At 47.1% G+C, this 19,971-nt stretch overlaps 1 protein-coding gene across 26 annotated transcripts in view; it reads right to left on the bottom strand.

The window, feature by feature from the left end:
* Window positions 1-7,653, bottom strand: part of ANKS6 (ankyrin repeat and sterile alpha motif domain containing 6) — a 68,829-nt gene extending 61,176 nt beyond the window's left edge. For 16 of the 26 annotated variants that reach the window (XR_015242878.1, XR_015242877.1, XR_015242874.1 and 13 more), the window contains exons 1-2: window positions 6,978-7,647; window positions 1,781-2,277 (exon numbers count right to left, since the gene is read on the bottom strand). Coding sequence is in view for 4 of the 26 variants with exons in the window: in XM_025915964.2 (XP_025771749.2) it covers window positions 1,781-2,277; window positions 6,978-7,336 (856 nt within the window). In the remaining 22 variants the exon portion in view is untranslated. Of the gene's footprint in view, window positions 1-1,780; window positions 2,278-6,977 lie in introns of all 26 variants that reach the window. The other 10 variants (XR_015242880.1, XM_086683584.1, XR_015242883.1 and 7 more) reach the window with 7 other exon arrangements.
* Window positions 7,654-19,971: the final 12,318 nt, after the last annotated feature.

Here is a 19,971-nt window from a genome sequence, read left to right on the forward strand (position 1 = left end):
CAGGTTCAGGTCAGCCCCTCGGGCAGCTGGGAAGAAGCTGCAGCACAGTTCAGGGACCACCGAGTCTGGAGTTGGCGTATCAGAATTTGAGTACGTTTCCAGGGTGATTGGTCTCATCAACAACAGGGGATAACATGCTAATATGGGGACCGTGTGGTGGTTGCAGGGATCACTAATATAGGTGGGAGAATGCTTCAGAAAGCCTTAGGCCTCATTCAAAGAGCAATTTTTGTTGCCTTCACTGGTGATTAGCACCCACCCCAGAAAGGGTGGTACTTAACTCCAGAGTTCTTATAGAGGACAGACAGGGCCATGGAACCAAATGTCTAATTTTGCCTGGGCAATACTATTAACAAATGATTCTGAGCCAGGGTGGCTCAGTCGGTTAAGCATCGGACTCTTGATCTCACCTCAGGTCTTAATCTCAGGGTTGTGAGTTCAAGACTTGCATTGAGCCCCATGTTGGGCAGGAAGAACTACTTAAAAAAAAAAAGATTCTGCATCTTAGTTTTAAATAGGTCACATTCCTTTAAGTGTCTAAGAGTCTAATTTGCTATGGGAGGGGCCTTCTCATACCAAGACCCTTTGACAAAAAATAGTATGTCACCTGACGTTAGTGCTGGTTGCTAAGCAACCATCTGGTACAAAAGAATGACTGACCCTCTAGCCTGGCCCCAGGAGGCCCGGGCAGTTGTGCCATTGATGCCAAGTGACCCTGGGCTGGCCCTTTCCTCATTCCAGATGCCGGTGTTGGCATCAATAGCACCACAGTTCTGGGGACCCTTCCCAGCCCAAGGAACCACCACGGTGGGGTGTATCACAATGACCGTTATAGCCTCGATGGTACCCTATCCTGCAGCTAATGAGAGGGAGAGAGCTGGGGGTCTTCAAGGTGAACTTCCTAGCACCTCACAAAAAGAGCTTGGAATAAACAGTTACTTACATAATAATCTATCATTGCTAACACAGCCTCTCCCTTGCTGCTGTCCTACCTGGAGGCTCTTCCCTGAGAGCAGGCCGGGAGCACTCCCTCAGCTTCCATGTCGGCTACGGTCTTACATGCTCAAGGAGGCCGCCCAACCACACGGCAGCCTTCATCACCCCCACACCCCAAACCTCAGCCCTGCCCGCTTTCCTCCCCCGCGCGGTACCTACCACCTGCCTACTACGTAAGTTATTATTTCCAGTAGGTTTATTTCCCGTTTCTCGCCTGTCTCCCCTACGGAGGCCAAGGTCCTCAAGGGCAGAGGGCACACAGTTTGGCAGGGGTCCCGGGCCAAATCTGCTCTGCAGCCTGTTTTGGTAATTATGGTTTTACTGAAACACAGCCATACCCACTCATTTACATATAATGTCTGGCTGCTTTCACTCTAGCGGAATGAGTGGTTCTGACAGAGACTGGCCCATAGTCTAAAGTATTTTCTATCTGGTCCTTTACAGGAAAAGTCTGCTGAACCCTGTCCTAGAAAGATCCCAGAACATCCTGCATTGAAATCATCTGGTTAGAAAGGAGGGGCCTTGCCATGGGGGTTCCAGGCTCTTTCCAGAGATACCAAATAATTCTCTGGAGGGTGGGCTAGAAACCTGCAAGTAATAGGTACTCCCAACTGATTCTTATGCACAGCACATCTTAAGACCCATTGTTCGGTAGGCTAAACTTCTGATTTGCACACGCCCTCTGGTTGGGCAGTCCTCAGCTTTTGTCATTCAAACACAATTTAGGGTCCTCTGTGAAGCCAAGGCAAGGAAGGGAAGGAAATTGGTGGTGGCACAGCCTGACCTGTCTTGGGCCTGACAGTGGTCAGTGGGTCCAGGTAGTCTGCAAGGTCCCTGTGCTTGCAGTCAAGTGCAACCTCAAAGGCGGTCTTCTCTAACACGCTGAGGTAGTCAGGGTTGGCCCCCTTCTCCACCAGCTGCTGAGCCATGCCAAGCCTCCCAGTGAGTGCTGACAGCATCAGTGGGCTCCAGCCCACGGTTCGGGCCACGTGGTTGGGGTCCGCGCCCCACTCCATCAGCAGACGCACCACAGCCTCATGCCCATGCTGGATGGCAGCCATCAGGGCTGTGATGTCCAACAGCTCATCCCTGCTGTCCCCTGACTGCTCGCCTGAGGAGCTGTGATGGTCCACAAAGGCACCAGCTTCCAGAAGCAGCTTCACCACACCCAGGTGGCCACCCCGAGAGGCCACAGTGAGCACGCTGGCCCCTAGACGGTTCTGGGCATTGATATCAGCTCCATGATCCAAAAGGAGGTGTGCCACGCTCACATGCCCAAATCTGCCAGGAAGATGGAGAATTAGTGACACTAACATGGAACATTGATAAGGAAACAGCTTATGTGATCCTCATTTGTCATTAATTATTAAAATCATAGCAGTTACTTATTATAAAAAGTCTTCTGGTATCCACCAGCACAAAGGTGAGCAACTGCCCTGTCTAGGTTCGAATCCAGCTCTGGATCCAATCACTAGCTGTGTGATCTTGAAAAAGAACTTTAGCTTCTTCATGACTTCATTGCCTTATCTGTAATATAAGGATGTAACTGTATCTACTTCAAGAGCTGTTGAGAATTAAATGAGTTACTATACATATATATGATATATATATACAGCACTTATAACAGACTTTGGCCAAAGGAAGTACCTCATGAATGTTAAGATATAATAATCGTTTTACCTTACACGTTACACAAAGTACCGAAGTCATGCAGCTGGTAAGAGGTGGTGTCAGGTCACAACCCAGGTCTGTCCGAATCCCGATGTACTCACTCTTTCCCCTACACTATACTGCGTCCCACATCTCAGAGTTCATTTTATTCTGCTTTATAGTCTTGTAATCTATCTCTGCCTGTGCTGACTCCCGTGGGCAGAGCTCACATCTGACTCATGTCTACCCATCCCCAAACGCACACACAGAAGGTCCTTCAAGATGAGCCAATGCACCCCATGCCAAGAGGTGTGGCATGGCTGTGGTCAGCAGAGAGGGGCTCAGGCTCCTCTTACCAGAGGCCTGCTGCCACCTGCTGGCAGGAGTGTCCGCTGCCAGTGGCTAAGAAATGGGCCTGGGCCAAACCTTTCTCCCTGAATCTTGAGCTGGCCAGGGAGATATAAACAAGCGACCTCCAACTCCATACCAGGAAGACGAAAACAGATGCCTCTTCCCAGCAAAATCTCTTCCTTCTTTTGCCACCAGGGGGCAGGAAAGACCTGTTTTGTAGGATTTGGTTGGCACACTAGGCTCAGAGCAGTGTGTGTCAGAGTTGGAAGGAGCCCTAGACTAACTGGGAAAGAATGACAAGAGAGGGGCCGGCGGTTCCAAACCATAATGCCTGCATAATGTCTACATCTGTGAGGCAGTGTTTTGAATCTCTCGTTGCATTCCCCTCCTTTCCGGAAGTGAGTGTGTGTGTGTGTGTGTGTGTGTGTGTGTGTGTGTGTGTTAAAACCTCCTATAAACCCAGGGCCTCCCTTCTCCCTGTGGAGGCAAAGCCAAGGCCAAACTCTGATCTGGACTTACAAATACCTTGGGGGACATGAACCTTAACGGCACCGAGTCAGCTCAGCCTCTGGAGGGAGAGCTTGGTGAATTGGGCCTGTCCCTCCTCTTCTCCAAGAGCAGAGAGGGAGCAAATCAAATGGACATAAACTCAAATGCAGAAAGCTGCAACCCCAACCTATCTTCCTGCCTCCAGTCCTGTTCCTTCCTGCCCATCCTCCGTGATGGTGTTGCCCAAACCTAAACTTCACGGCCACTTCCCAGCTTCCCAATGTCTGAGGAAGACCTGCTGACTTTGTCCGCTTCATTTCCACTCAACCCCCATGCCAGCACCCCCCAGCCCCCAACGTCTGCACTCACTGATTATATTCCTCCCACACCTCTGCCATGCCGCCTCTCTGACCAGAGCCTTCCCCTGTCCCTATCTCCTGAGCACACCCTTCATCCGGCTGCGGGACTCAATTCAGACCTCACCTCTGAGCAGCTCCCAGACCCTCCACACTAGTCCAGGTGCCCTTCATCTATGCACCTGAGCCTTCTACAATTGTGTCTTCCTGTCGGACTGTGTGTTCCCCAAGGACAGGACTCTTGGCTGACCTACAGTGGGGCTCAGTAACTGCTGGCAAATGAATGAGTGACTAAATGAACACTGGCATAACTAAGTAGATAGAGGATGGTCCGGAGGCAGACAATGGGAGTAACTAAAGAACTGGTGTATCCTGCACTGAGGTAGAGAATTTTTTAAAATCATGCTATTTAGTTATCAAGTGTAAAATAAAATCTGGTATAATTCCTAACATCAGATTAAAAAGTATTGTCACAATTTGGTCTCATTTGATCTTTTTTTATTTTAAAGAAAGAGAGAAAGAGAGCATGAGCAAGGGAGAGAGAGAGAGAGAGAGAGAATATCTCAAGCAGGCTCCACACTCAGCAAGGAACCTGACACAGGGCTCAATCCCATGACCCTGGGATCATGACCTGAGCCGAAATCAAGAACCCGACAACCAACTGACTGAGCCACCCAACCACACCTCTAACTGGATTTTGGACATTCTTTTTAATGTTTATTTTTGAGAGAGAGAAGAGAGACAGGGTGTGAGCAGCAGCAGAGAGAGAGGGAGACACAGAATCTAAAGCGGGCTCCAGGCTCTGAGCTGTCAGCGCAGAGTCTGACACAGGGCTCAAACTCACAAATTGCAAGATTATGACCTGAGCTGAAGTTGGGTGCTTAACTGAGCCACCCAAGCGCCCCTTCCTCTTATTGGATTTTTTTTAATATTTATTTACTTTAAGAGAAGGGGGGGGTGCATGACTGGGGGAGAGGCACAGAGAGGAGAGAGAGAATCCCAAGCAGGTTCCACGCACTCAGCACCCTATGCAGGGCTCAATCTCATTAACCAGGAAATCAGGACCTGAGCCAAAATCAAGAGTCAGATGCTTAACCAACTGAGCCACCCAGGTGCCCTTCACTTGATCTTAATAAACCCTGAAATAAACTGATAATGCCCATTTCATAGGTGAGGAAACTAAAGATTTGAATGGAAAGCAGCAAATTCAGGGCCTCTCAATTTGAAACTGACAGAATCAAAACTTGAACCTAGACCCTAAAATCCCAAATCCCAGCTCTTCTGATATAACAAATTTTTAGAGAGAAAGAAAAGCGATGAATTTGGACAGAAATGCTGACATTTGGAATGCTTTCTGAATCCATGGGTAGCCCAAGCAGTCATTCAATTAGGCTGAAAACATAAAAGAACTCAAGGAAGGCTGAGATAATTTTGTGGATGCTAAGTTTCTAATAAGTAATTACTGAGGATAGGGAAGCTTGGGGCTTTCTGAACAGCTGCTGTGACTGCCAATTAATTTCGGCAATTAACACCTGTGTTTAAAGACCTGGCACAAACTCCCACCACCCAAAGCATGAAGCAGAGGGGCCAGCTCTGCCACACCGGCAGGCAGAGAAATGAAGGACAGAAGCAAAGAGGCCAAGGGTGAAGTTAGGGTCAACACCACGCAACCTGTCTCTTTAGCATTTGGCCAGTTTGGCAAGTAGCTTCCCTGTGGTCAACACCAGGAGGAAACAGTCACAGGATTTGTGGCCGAGAGCAGAGGCTGGGGAGCACAGGCTCTGGAGCCACCTGCCTGGGTGTGAATGTGACTCTGCCACTTACTAGCGGTGTGACCTTGGGCAAGTTACTTAACTCTGAGCCTCAATTCCTCATCTGTAAAAAGGGGGTGACACTACCTATACTTCCTAAGGTCTTGTATGGACCAAATGAGTTACTTCATTTAAAGCACTTTACAGGGTGCTTGACACAAAAAGTGCTCAATAAAGGCTATCATTTTCAGAGCAGGAAAAAACATGGATGTAATCATTTCTGACACAAGAGTGTTCACCAGAGACCAAACTAACGGCTGGGTGGGACCCAAGTAGATGGCCAACAGAGGTGAGTGGCTTTACTGTACATCTGAGGTCCTTCCTACCAGGGTTTCAAGTCCTGTTCACCTGTTCACCCTGCTTCCTGGGTACATCTCAAACATCTCTTTGTTTTCCCACTGTTGTCTCTGCTCTGGTCCAGGCTACCATCACCTCTCCCTGGACTGCTGCAATTCCTTGCTAACGAGGTTTTCTGACGCTAGCCAGCCCATCCCTCCAATCTGTCCTCACACTGCAGTGAAAGTGATCTTTCCAAAACATAAATCTGATTCTGTCACTCATTCTGTCTAGAACCTTCTATCAATCCCCAGTGCCCTTAGGATAGCTCATCTTTCTCAGCCCCTGCCACATGGCATCTGCCCCTTTCTCTCCAGGGAAGGATCACCTCCCACTAAGTCTAGCCCCCTCCTCCTACTGACATCAGTCTAGCGGTCCTAACAATGCCTTATGTTCACCCTTGCTTCTAAACCTTTGCGTGAGCCAATCACCCCATTCCCACTTCTTAAGTCCTGGTTAATTTTTACGGAGTCTTGACATGAATATATACATCATTCTTACCAAAAACCTTCCTCCACTTCCCCAAACTGGGTCTGCCATCCCCAGAGCTCCCCGCACTTTCCCCAACAAGCCCGATCTCTTGTGTGGCCTGTCCACCGGGACGTGAGCTGCTCCTGGTGGGACTTTGCCTGGCTCCCGCAGTGTCCCATTTCCAGGCTAGGTGGGTAGGTAAGTTCGTAGGAAACCCATGTTGAAAGAAGGAATGAATCTAAGATTGCGTGTCTCTAAGATTCCACTCGACGAGGTCTTCAGATTCTGTTTCAAAAGACCCACTCTTTCTAAGATTCTGATTTTATTACTAAAGAGCACTTCCACTTCTTGTAGTATCCCAAGTTGCTCAAAGTTTACCATTCCAGCTCTCTGGAACGAGTCCTTGACTCTTTGCCTCCCGGGGCGTCCGCGGAGGGCGCCGGTCAGCGCCGGCCACCTGGGCCCGCCTCGCCCCGGGGACGGCGGGCCACCACCCCCAGGCCCCCCGGCCCCTTACCTGGCTGCCTGCATGAGCGCGCTCCAGCCGTAGTGGTTGCGGCTGTTGACCGAGGCGCCGCGGCGCAACAAGAAGCGCACCAGCGGCTCGTGGCCCCCGGCCGCGGCGAACTGCAGCGCCGTGTTGCCCGCCTCGTCTGAGCAGTCCACAGGCACGGGCGCTCCGGCCGCCGCCGCCGCCGCCGCCCCGGGCCCGGCCGCCTCGGCCCCCGCCGGCTCTGCGCCCGCTTCGGGCTCCGCGCCACGCTCCGCCGGCTCCGCCGCCCCCGGCTCCAGCAGCCGCCGCGCCGTCTCCGTGTCGCCCTGGTCGCAGGCGCGCAGCAGCAGCTGGAAGGCCGGGGGCAGCCCGCCCTCGCCCATCGCGGCCCCGAGGCCCGCGCCCGTCCGCCTGGCCGGCCGCGCCGGCTCCGCCCCCGGATACCGCGCGCCAGCGCCCCCTTCCGCCCGCCGCCCGCGCGCCTACTGTGTGCCGGGCGCGCGCCGGGGGGCGGGGCCGCGCGCCTACTGTGTGCCGGGCGCGCGCCGGGGTCCCGGCCGCGCGTCCTCGCCGCGCCGGGAAGGACGGCGAGTTCCCGGACCTCCGAGCGGCGTCCGCGCCCCGACTCCCGGGGCCGGCCCTGCCCGTGCGGCGCCCAGTGGCGGCCCTCTCCGGAGGCTCGGGGACTTCCTGCCCCGTGCGGAGGTCGGAGCGGCTGCTGCAGACCACTCCTGGTGCGAGCTCAGAACCACGGGGTCTAGGTCCGCCGCCGCTTGGGGCCGGCCTGTGGCGCGCCGCCGCCCCCTACTCCACCAGCGCCTGGCGCTACACGGCCGCTTCCTGAAGAGTTGTTGGCTGGAGCGAGGGGCGGATGGATCCATTCTGTGCTTGCTGCACCGCGCGGAACGTCCTGCGGGGCCTTGAGAGTGGGTCCTTGAGAGTGGGTCCTTACCTGGGAGTTAAGGCTACCAGCGCTTCCTGTCCCTCATCTGTTTTCATCAGTGATTCTTGAATCTGCACCGTCTGGGACGTTGTCACAAACGCAAATTCCCTGACCCCACTCCAGACCTACCGGATCAGAAATTCTGTGTGTGGGTCCAGACACCTGTATTTTAATAAGCCCTCCAGGTGATTCTGGTGCACCCTGAAATTCGAGACCCACGTGTGGTCCTCACAGCATCCTGTCAGCCACCGGGGAGGCCTCAGATGACCACTCCAATTGACAGAGGACACAACAAAAGCTTAAAGGAGGTTGAGTGTTGCTAAAGGCCACACGATTGTCCTGGAGGAGAGCTGTGCTAGGACCAGCTCTTCTGACATCCAGCCCAATTTCCTGTTCTCAGCAAACATTTATGGAGTGCCAACTCTGCACTGTTCTAGGTACTGGAGAAGCTGGGGGAAACAAAATAAAATCCCTGCCTCTCGAGCTGACAGTGGAAAAAGACAAGCTGTAAATACACAAGTAAGTAACTTGTATGTCTGTTGGTGATGAGTGCTACTAAAGCAATAAATAGAGCATAACATAAATCCAAGTAAATAGGATAGAGGATGGGATGTTATTTTATAATAGGGTGGGTAGAGAAGGTGTCAAGGAGAATGTGGCACTTGCACAGACCTGAAGAAATTGAAAAATGGAACCATACTGACATTTGGGGAGAGTATGATGCAAGCAGAGGGGAAAAATGTTCTAACAAGGGCAGTACTGTTTGCAAATTGCTTTTGCTGCCTGCTCATCGTGATAGCATCAACATTCGGATATGGGGTAATTGGTTTGCATAGACTGTGAGCTGTGGTCCCAAAACCTAGAAGACGGCCAGGCATATAGTAGGTGCTCAGTACATGAGTGTTAAGGACTAAGTCTCATGTACATAGACTTGTAACACAGATCAAAACTTGATGAGGGCCTGAAGAAGGAATAAAAGTCATGGCATCGGAAGATCAGAGAAGACGGTAATACCCTTAGGATCTGGGCCAGCAGGGCTGGAAGAAAGTCTTCTAAGCACGATGTAAAGATGAGGAGAGATCTCCAAAGTACACAGGACTCAGATTGCCATGGGCTTCAGGGCCGGGATGGAGACTGGGATTTATTCTGTGAGTAATGGGGAGGCATGGAAAGTGACCAGGTGAGTTACAGGGCTAGAGCTAATCACTTAGGCCCAGTGTCTGAGGTGGTACACTCTCACTCGCTTCTAGATTTGGCCCCATTCACAACAGAGGTGAGGATAACTTCCTTTTGAAGGTCTGGTGAAGACATTTGTTTCTGTGGAAATCCTGAAAAATTGTACCCTTTTCTTATCCTATTTATCCGGGTACCTTTTTACTAACTAGTTGTTTCATTATAAAAGTAATATGCGTGATAAAAAATAAATGTCAACAGTACAAAAGGACATGAAAGTAAAAGCCCCTTTCCCTCTTCTCCCACTGTCCTGGTCCTACCATAGGTAGGTAACCAATATTCACATTTGTTTTATCTTTCCAAAGATATTTCACACATATACAAACATGCAATATGTACATGTAGGCATTGATCAACCTTCTTGATTGCAAACTGTAGAAATTGAACCTCTAGATAGAAAGTAGAAAGAGGGTTTAATACAAAGTTCTTTTTGTAGTCACAGATCCTACAAGGGCCAAAAAACCAATCTTGGAGGCCCGACAACCAAGAACAATGCCCCAGATCATTCCATGGCTGCACCCTATACCAGGATGGAGTCTAAACAGGCCTTTTTTTTTTTTTTTTAAAGTTGTTTGTTTATTTATTTTGAGAGAGAGAGAATCCCAGGCACACTCTGTGCTGACAGCTTGGGGCTCGATCCCACAAACCGTGAGATCGTGACCTGAGCTAAAATCGAGTCAGACACTCAACCAACTGAACCACCCAGGGGCCCTGACACAGGCCCCTTTTTGTATTACCAGCTTGAGAGCCAAAGCCTGAGATGAGAGCATGTAAATGGCTCAGCCTGGGTCACATGTTTTGCCTGGCAAAAAGGGAGGCTGGGAAAGTGCCTTTCTGGCACTTTCAGTATGTATAGCAGGGGGTAGGCTCCAGTATACGTGCTCTAGAAGGTAGGAGACTCTCCAGAATAGGGAGGGGGGGTTTAGACACTGGGAAGCCAAAAAACATAACAAATACCAACTACAAATATTCCCTCTAAGCGAATCCCTGCTGCTTACACCTGCTCTGTGTCTCCTACTCCGGGAAGAAATGCCCCCTTTTTCTTAGGGATCCTCCCTCTCCACTCTCAGTATGTATGATTCAGTGGTTAGCATAAGTCCAAGTCTGTCCTGATTGCTTTGGCCCAGGATTTTTTGCTAAAGCAGTTGGGAACAAGGCCCTCTGTGCTGAGGTGGTCAGCTGTCAGGATGTCCAGATGTTGTGAGCCGAACAGGTACTTTCTCCGCCACCACTTGAAGACCACCTGCCTAAGCGTGAAGATACCACACAGGAAAGCAGAGATGAGTGATAGAAAGAGATGGGGTCAGAAAATCCTCACCGCCCCCCTTCATGCTTTTGTTAGGTTTGTTTTGAGCAGGGGTGTCCTCACCTGCAATCCCAGCCTTAACAAATGTAGATTTTACGTTTTGAATGAATGAGTTCATACAGTGCAGGCTATTCCGAATCTTGCTTTTAAAAATTTTAACAAATGCTTGGGCATCTTTTCATGCAGGTGACTAGATCTCCTGAATCCTTTTTAGTGGTAGCATGTAACACCATTAAGCAGATGTGCCATAATTTATTTAATCAGTTTTTAATGATTCACAATTAGCTTGTTTCCAGTGTTCTGCTATTATAAAAAAAAATCTTGCGTGGAACAGTGGTTATAGCAGTCAGGGGCCCAGCAGGAGACAGATGGCACACTTGGCTGAAGAAATGAGGAACATTTACTAAAGGGCTAATTATAGAACTCTGGGCAGGATTTACTAAGAGCCACAAGAGCTGGTGCAGTACTCCAGAGCTGGTAACAACAGGGAGCCATTGTCACCCCAGGCCTGAAGGGGGAAGGGAGAGAGCAATCACTGGAATTCTGCAAGAGAGAAAATGGAGAGATCTAGTTGATAGGAGTCAGGACCATTGGTAGAGGGACAGGGCCAGCCTAGTAGGGAGCAATCCCCTGAGGAATAAAATCCTCTGACCTCACCCTTCTTCTGTCCTCTAGTACTAAACCCAACTGTTAGCCAGACGTTCAAGCCTGCTGCTATGGTCCTGACAGTCATCCTCCCAGGGATCAGGGCAAGGTTCTCTGGAAGGATGATCTGAGCAGTGTAGCTCCATCACCAACACAGACCTCATCCAGCCAACATTATTGAGCCCCTTCTGTGTGCCCGGCATTATGTGTTTGATGGCATGTTATAGATGATAGGGCCGGCCCCTGGATCCCAGGGGATCCCACATGATTGCAGAGAGGGTGGTCTATGAGCTTCATTGTCAGTTCAGAGGTAGGTATCACAGTCTGGTTGTATCACTGACAGCTTCATGGGAGAGCCTGGCCCCAAGTTGAGCAGAAAGACTGGGGGATATCCTGGTAGTGGAAGGAAAAGAGAGGGCACAGAGTGGAAAGAGGGAGCAGGGGGATTGGATTCCAGACACTGGTGCAGTAGATTAGAAAGGAGGTAAAGAGGGCCAGCAAGTAGAATCATCTCTGGAGGGTACTTGTTGGGGCCTGGGTGGCTCAGTTGGTTAAGTGTCCAACTTCGGCTCAGGTCATGATCTCACGGTTTGTGAGTTTGAGTCCCACATCGGGTTCTGCGCTGACAGTGCAGAGCCTGGTTGGGATTCTCTCTTTCTCTCTCTGCCTGTGCCCCATTCTCACTCGTCCTCTCTTTCTGTCTCTCTCTCTCTCTCAAATAAATAAACATTAAAAAAAATAAAATGTACTCTTTTAAATGTCTAACCTGTTTTCCCTAATATGATAATAATGTTTGTTGAAAAGAATTCCAGTGTTGTGCAAACATAGAATGTGAGTTCCTTTGAGATCAATGATAGGTAGGTGGTAGGTAATCAATAAGTTTTTGTTGAAAAACATGAATAAATTGAGTGAAAAGTAAAGGCCCACAGAATCTCACTCACCAGAAATAAATATAATAGTTAATAGTTTGGTGGATATTTTCTTAAGAGTTTTTTTCTTTGTGTATGTTAACAAATTTTACCAAAATAGGATTATACTGTCTATATAGCTCTACAACTTGCTTTTCTTGACTTAATGATGCATCTTAAGCACATTTGTATGTTAAACACCTAGAATTAGTGTCACTCTTGTTAATGATACTGTGGTATGTTAGTGTATGAATGTACAATACTTTATAATCTCCTATTAGTGGACATTTAGGTTATTAACAGCTTTCTGCTTTTATACACAATATTGCAGTAGGCTTCCTTTTCTTAGCACATCTCTTGAGGACTTGTGAATCTATTTCTGTTGATGTGACATTGAAGAATCAAAAGGATATGAGAATTAATATTTCTAATAAATGTTGCCTGATTGCTTTCCAAAAGGTTATGCCAGTTTGCATTCTTACCAACAGTGGGTAATAGTACCTGTTTATTCACATCCTTGCCAATGCTGGAATTAATAACCTTTTAAATCTTTGCTAATCTGAGAGGTGAAGAAATAATTCAGAGTAAGTTTAATTTGCATGCATTTTAAATAGAGAAATTGAACACATTTTGATATGGTGTATAGATCATTTGTATTTCTTTATTGGGGGAATGGTCTATTCAAATCTTTCAGCCATTTTCATTTCTGTTCTTTTATTTCCCTGTTGATTCACATACCGGGTAAATGTCATCTGCAAATATCTCTTTCTGATTTGTCTTTTGACTTTTGAGTTTATATTATTTTGGACCTTACTGAATATTAAAAATTTTATGTGGTCAACTTTATAAATCTTTTCTATAATGGTCTCTCGGCTCTTTCATCCAATACTTTTATTGCTGGATTTTTATTATCAATTTTTACTTTTACATCTTTACATCATTTGGCATTTATTTTGGTATAAGGTGTGAGTTTGGGATTCAACTTTATTTTTTTCCGAATGGCTATCAAGTTGCCTCAGTCATTGACTGAGTCAGCCATCTTTTTTCCACTAATGTTTGAAATTCCACATCTACCATACACCAAGTTAAACTCTCAAAGGGGTGTAATGACCCCTACGAAGGGAGTTAATACAACAAATTGAAAGTGCCTTCTAGAGAGATCTGTTTGTTGGTTGAACAGCTGATGAAACGAAATGGTGTGGTCAAAGAACAAATAAGCTCCCCAAACAACAAACAACAAATCCAAGGAAAGAACAAGGTACTCAATTTGGGAAGTGGTGCAAAAAGAATTAAGGTCCCAGCTGGATTTGCTCTCTATGGGTGCACCATCAGTAACATTTGTAAAGGGCTTACTCTGGGCAGGGGCCATTCCTACTGCTTTATCTCTGCTAACAGGCTGTTGTATTTCTGATAGCTCCCAGGTGGTACCAATGCTGCTGGTCTGAGTAGCACACTTCGAGTAGCAAGGTGCTGGACCCCTTCCATTTGCCCTTGCAGAAACTCTTCCCACCCTGCTTTGAGCCTGGGGTGGCTGTGTGGACTATATCACTCGATCCTCCCAAAAACCCCACTTAGGAGGTACTATTATAATCATCACCATTTTATAGATGAGCAAATTGAGTCAGGAGAGGTTAAGTAACTTGCCTAAGGCCACCCAGCAGTCTGTGATGGGGCTGAGGTGTGAGCTCAGGCAAGTGGGCTCCAAGGTTGTGCTCGTACGCATTAAACTAAGCTGCCTTTTGGCCTCACAGCAGTCTGCCAGTGAATTGTGTGGTGGGAAATCCGGAATTAGGAGTCAAGACACCTGGACTCAGACCGTCGCTCTACACTTTCATGTCATTTGACTCTGAATAGATCACCTCGCCTCTCTCTGAGCCTTAAATTTCCTCATCTGTCTACCTTGCAATGTTGTCATGAGAGTGGAAGGAGATGGTACATGAAAAATAAAGTCTAGTAGTTCATGGCACATATAAATGCTCAATAAATGACAGCCCTTACCATTATCTGGGGCTTGAACCCATGTTTTGTAGAGCCATCCTTCTTTTCTCGGCAGCTGAGCCTGTATCAGGAAGCATTCCAATCTGGTAAACTGATCTGAGACAGTATGAGTTGTAATCCGTGTCTGTTTTCTAATCTGACCGCAGATCTTAATTGTGTTGAACATCCAGACAGAGGCCAAAAGGCACAGCTCCAGGCCTTTCTCTCACACCTGCCTTCTAGCACCAACCAGCAGACTGTTCTGTGGGTGGAGTCACCTCCCAGCAGTCTGGTGTCTCAGCAGGTTGTCTTGTGTGGGAGCTGCTTGGCGTGGTTCACTCCAAACCCATCCCCCTCCTGGAGTCCCGGGGGAGATGTTCATGGAAGGCCCCTTTCCTCCAGGGAGGCTGTGAGTCAACAAGGATGGAAGGTTAAATTCTACCTGTATCGGAGACACCAACTTGTTCGAGGCCCTTTCCGTACTCTGTGCCTCAGGCTCCCCATCTTTAAAATGAGAGAATCAGGCCACATTTATGCCTCTTAACTTTTTTGGTTGTGGTCCCCTTGACAATAGAGAATATTTGATAAAAAAAAAACTTTGGACCAGCTTCCCAGATGTTAAAAAAAAAAATACAGCTTACTCACTCTGTCCTTCTATGGGAGATACGAAACTATTCATTTCCCCAAATTTCCCTCCCAGCAGAGGGAGCTCCACATTAACCTAAAATATGGTTTCAAATCTCTGATATCACTTTTACCATTCAGGTATCCATGTAAACATTACTTCCTCAGAGAGGCCTTCCTAAAACCCTCAACTAAACCAGGTTTTAGCGCCCTGTAATTCTTCAAAACACTTAACCACAACTCTAGTAAGATACCTGCTTTTTAAATTTTTTTGTTTTTAATTTTTTTCTTCTTAACGCCTATTCATTATTGAGAGACAGAAAGAGACAGAGCATGAACATGGGAGGAGCAGAGAGAGGAGGAGACACAGACTCCGAAGCAGGCTCCAAGCTCTGAGCTGTCAGCACAGAGCCTTGCATGGGGCTCAAACCCACAAACTGTGAGATCATGACCTGAGCCAAAGTCGGATGCTTAACCGACTGAGCTACCCAGGCACCCCATAAGATACCTTTTTAATATTTGCACTCTATTCCATTGCACTCTAAGCACCATGATGTTGAAAATATGCCTTGTGGCAAAGAGTTTCTCCTTGATCAAACCCTAGCCAGGCTCCTCTGAGCCCACTTCTCAACCAAGCCTTAACTTTGGCCTATGAAGGTGATGGACTGAAGACAGATAATTTTATACATCTACCTCCCTTCATATTAAAAATGTAAACATTAACAGAGTTTTTAACAGCTCAAGGCTGCACTCTCAACATGACCCTAGCACCCCCCTGCTTAAGTATCTGCCTCAGAAAACTCAAGGCTGTCCAAAGAATTTACTATTTGTCATAGCTGATACCTGTCAGTCCCTGACCACCCTTTCTTAGAGAACTTACTAAGAAGGGCTTGCAGTTTTAAATCCTTTCTCTGTCCCTGTGAGATGTATGTGTATCTCCTACAATTCAAGAGTGTCTTTCTCAAGGACTGAAAGCCATTCCTTTACAATGTAATCAGGAAGGATAGGGCCTCTGTCTCTGTGTGAGAATAGAATCCTAACTTTGATATTTGCCAGCCACAGACACAGCTGGCATCATCAGCATTTATGCTGATTACTCCTTTGTCATTTTTCACTTCCCTGACCCTATTTAAAATGCCCAGTCATTCTGTGCAAATCAAAGTTGAATCCATTCATGCTGGGCCCTCTTCCCTATTGGGATAACATGCTACTGCTTAAAATCTGTCATTACCGCTTTAAGTAGTGTCTAGTTTTGTTTCTCTTTGACACTTGATCGTTACAGCATGCCTGGACTCTAGCATGGTGCCTGGCACTATAGTAGATTCTCAATAAATGTTTTACTGAATTAAAAAACTTGGCTAAAACCAGCCATTTGTTCTAGTTATCTATCGCCGAGTAACAAACCATCCCCAAACTTAATGGTGTGAAACAACAACCGTCTTATTGTGCTCCTGGATTCTGTGGGTCAAGAATTTGAAAAGGGCACCTCTCTTCTCCATTCTGTGACCTATGGGGCCACAGATGAAGTGACCTGAATGGTTAGCATCCTGGAACCACTTCCAAGATGGCTTCTTCACTCACCTGCCTTATGCCTGGGCTGTCTGGGCCAGCGGAAGTTTGGGTGCAGCCGGCACTGTTGGCTAGATTGTCCACCCGGGGCTTCTCCAGCATGACAACACCAAGATAGGGATTTCTTCCCTGGCAGCTCAAGCTGCACGAACAGCGATCCTACGAACAAGGTGGAAGCTTCACAGCTGGCTTCTTGCTCCTAGCCAGTGAAGTCAAGGAGCTTCACTTCTACCATAATCTAATAGTTGAAGCAGTTACAAGTCTTCCCTGATTCAAGGCAAGGGAGTGTTGAATAATTTGCAGCCTTGTTTTAAAACCACCACACTATCAGAGCCAGATGTGGGAGGAATTCTTGTGCAATTAATTCTGTTATCACTCAGGATTAGATTTGGCTGCATAGGACAAAACACACACACACACACACACACACACACACACACACACACACACACACACACACACAGAAACAGTGGCATAAACAATATAGAAGTTGATTTCTCCCTCACATAAGCAAAGCCTGGAAGGAGGTTGTCAGGACTGGTTCAGTGTTCACAGTGTTAGGGTTCCTTCTGCCATGTTGTTTAACCATTCTGAGTGGTTTTACCACATGACTCGAGGTGGTTGCTTGAGCTCTGGTCTTCATAGCCACAATCCAGCGAGCAGGAAGAAGCAAGGGTAAGGGACTTTCATTTAGGGAGATTACTCAGAAGCGCCATCTGACAATACCACTTATCGCCCATTGGCTACACTCTCAGTCATATGGCCATGCCTGGCTGCAAAGGAGGCTGGGAATTCTAGTCTTTATTTTGGAAGACCATGGGCCCAGAGAAACAAGCAAACGACTCAGGGGTTCCATTGTTCAGAAAGGAGAGGAGAATGCATATTGGCAGACATCCACAGGTTTCTGCCACACCTTTTTAGTCCATTTTATTTCCTGTTCTGCCACTGACCTTCTGTGGGCTTGGACAACACACTTTCTGTGGTGTTGTCACCAGTTCGTCTGGTAATTAGGGAGGAGGGTGCTGTAGTCTCAAGGCAGCTCAAAGCATTCGGCAGATAAAAGTGTCCATGCTCTGGTTTTAGGGAAGAGAGCTGGAGCCTCAGTCAGCCTCTTTTTCCTTTCCTGGGTGGTCTCCCAGGGTTTCTGGGAGCCAGATTTTTGAAAACTCCCCTATTAGGAGTTTTCAAGGACACTGAGGCCCTTCCAGGAACAAGGCCTGAAGAATTCGTGTTTGTCACATTATGGGAGTAACTCCTCCCTGCACTTAACCAGGTTATACCTTCCATTAGACACCTCCCCAGCAAGTTCAAAGAGATGCCTACAGAAGTGAGTGTGAGATACAAAGCCAGCCATTAACTGAGCACTTTCTGTGTGTCTGACTCTATGCCAAGTTCTGCCATCATGAAGTGACCACAGCTCATACTCTAAGTCCCTTACATTCTTTTTGTTACAAGGCTGGGGTAAATTAAACACGACCCAATGTACTAAGCATTGTAACAAAGTATGAGGGTGTTAACAGATTGAATCGAGTCCCTCAACAAGATATGTTGAAGTCCTAATCCTTGGTACCTATGAATATGACCTTATTTGGTCCTGACAGACATAATCAAGATGAGGTCATCAGAGTGAGCCCAGATCCGATGTGACTGGTGCCCTTAGAAGAAGAGTAGAAGAGACAGAGACAGACACACATCAGAAGAATGACAATGGAGGCAGAGGTTGAAGCAATGCATCGATCAGCCAAGCAATGCCAAGGATTTCAAGCAACACCAGAAACTAAGAGAAATGTATGGAATGGGTTCTCCCTAGAGCGTTCAGAGAAAGCATGGCCTTGCTGATGGGACTAATTGATTTTGGGCTTCTAGCCTCCAGAATGGAGAGGGAATACATTTCTGTTGTTTTCAGCCACCCAGATTGTGGTACTTTGTTATGGCAGCCCTAGGAAACTAATAGAGATGGTCAATTTGATGCGTCAGCTTAGTTGGGTTTTAATCCCAAGTTATTCACTCAAACACTAAATTAGAAGTTGCCATGAAAATATTTTGTAAATATAATTAACGTCTACAATCAGTTGACTTTAACTAATGGAGATTATGTAGGTGGGCCTGATTCAATCAGTTGAAAGGCCTTAAGAGCAGAACTGAGGTTGCCTTGCAAAAGAAGAAATTCTGCCTGTGGACTGCAGCTTCAGCTCATGTCAGAGAGTTTCAACCTTCCCTCCTGATGGCCTGCCCTACAGATTTGGGACTTGCTTAACCAGCCCCTGCAGTTGTGTAAGCCAATTCCTTGCAATAAATCTCTTACTATATCCCCTCCTGGTTCTGTTTCTCTGGTGGAACCCTGACTAATAACAAAAGGGTGATGCAATCATGAAACGCATTTGTCTAAAAGGCTGTGGAGTTGCTGGAGGCTTCACAGAAAACGTGGCTTTTGGCAGGGCCTTGAAATGTAGATAGGAGTTTGCCAGGTGGGGAAGGGCATTTCAAGCTGGGACAACAGCATGTGTTACAAAGGTGTGGGATGGTGGAGTGCCTGGGTGGCTCAGTAGGTTGAGCCTCCAACTTCGGCTCAGGTCATGATCTCGCGATCTGAGTTCAAGCCCTGTGTGGGGCTCTGTGCTGACAGCTCGGAGCCTGGAGCCTGCTTCAGATTCCCCTGTCTCCCTCTCTCTCTGCCCCTCCCCCGCTCACGCTCTGTTTCTCTCTCTCTCTCTCTCTGTCAAAAATAAATAAATATTAAAAAAAAATTTACAAAGGTGTGGAATGGTGAAGGCCCTCTCCCTCAGTGGCATGGAGACAGGCCTTGCATTTCAGCATTTATACTGGAGGCCAGGGGTATTCCTATTTTTTATTCCTCTTAGTTCTTTTTATTTATTTTTTATGTTTTTAATTGAGATAGAACTTTCATAAGTCAAATGCATATTTATGACTTTTGTAATAAATTTTTTATTTTAGAGAGAGCACGAGCTGGGGAGAGGGGCAGAGGAGGGAGAGAGAGAGAACCTCAAGCAGACTCCACGCTTAGTGTGGAGCCCAGGGCTCCATCCCACGCCTCTGGGATCATGACCTAAGCCTAAATCAAGAGTCAGAGGCTCAAAGGACTGAGCCACCCACGTGCCCAGATGACTTTGGGGCATGTGTATGTATATATATATATATATATATATATATATATATATACATATAGCATATGTATATATTGCATATATATATTGCATATGTATATTATATATATATATATATATATATATATATATATATATATATATATATATCTCCATGTAATCACCACCAAAATCTAGCCATGAATCAGGGCAGGGATTAGGGTGAGTGAGGCCTGTGAGGTGAGCTGTGCAAACACAGGGTCAGGTTCTGTCTGCTTTATTTAAAATTTTGATGTTTTGTTCATCGTGGATTTTTTGCTTTCATTTTGATTTTCAAAAGTATTTTTTATTTTTGATTGCTGATTCTTTTTGGCCCAACCTATAATTTCTTGCCTTGGAGAGAGCCAAGACTCACTCTAGTCTTGACCCTGTTAAATATTTTCAGCACCCAAGTGGCTCCTTCATTTTTTCAATCCCCTCAAAGGAAACCTCTGGCCAAGGTCAGGGGGTATTTAACAGGAACAGATGACCTGGGATGTGTGCGATCATATTATGGGTGCCTATGCATGTGTTTCTCTGAGGGGGTTCATTCCTTTGATCAGTTTCTTGGAGGCCTTTGTAAAGTTAGGGATAAAACAAAGACTAACAGGGAACCAGGGAAAGTTTGCTATTCACCGAATCTAAACAGTATTATGTCTTTGGTTGGGCC

The sequence above is a fragment of the Puma concolor genome, chromosome D4 (assembly GCF_028749965.1).
Source record: "Puma concolor isolate L17-30 chromosome D4, mPumCon1.1.hap2, whole genome shotgun sequence".
NCBI classification, from domain to species: Eukaryota; Metazoa; Chordata; class Mammalia; order Carnivora; family Felidae; genus Puma; species Puma concolor.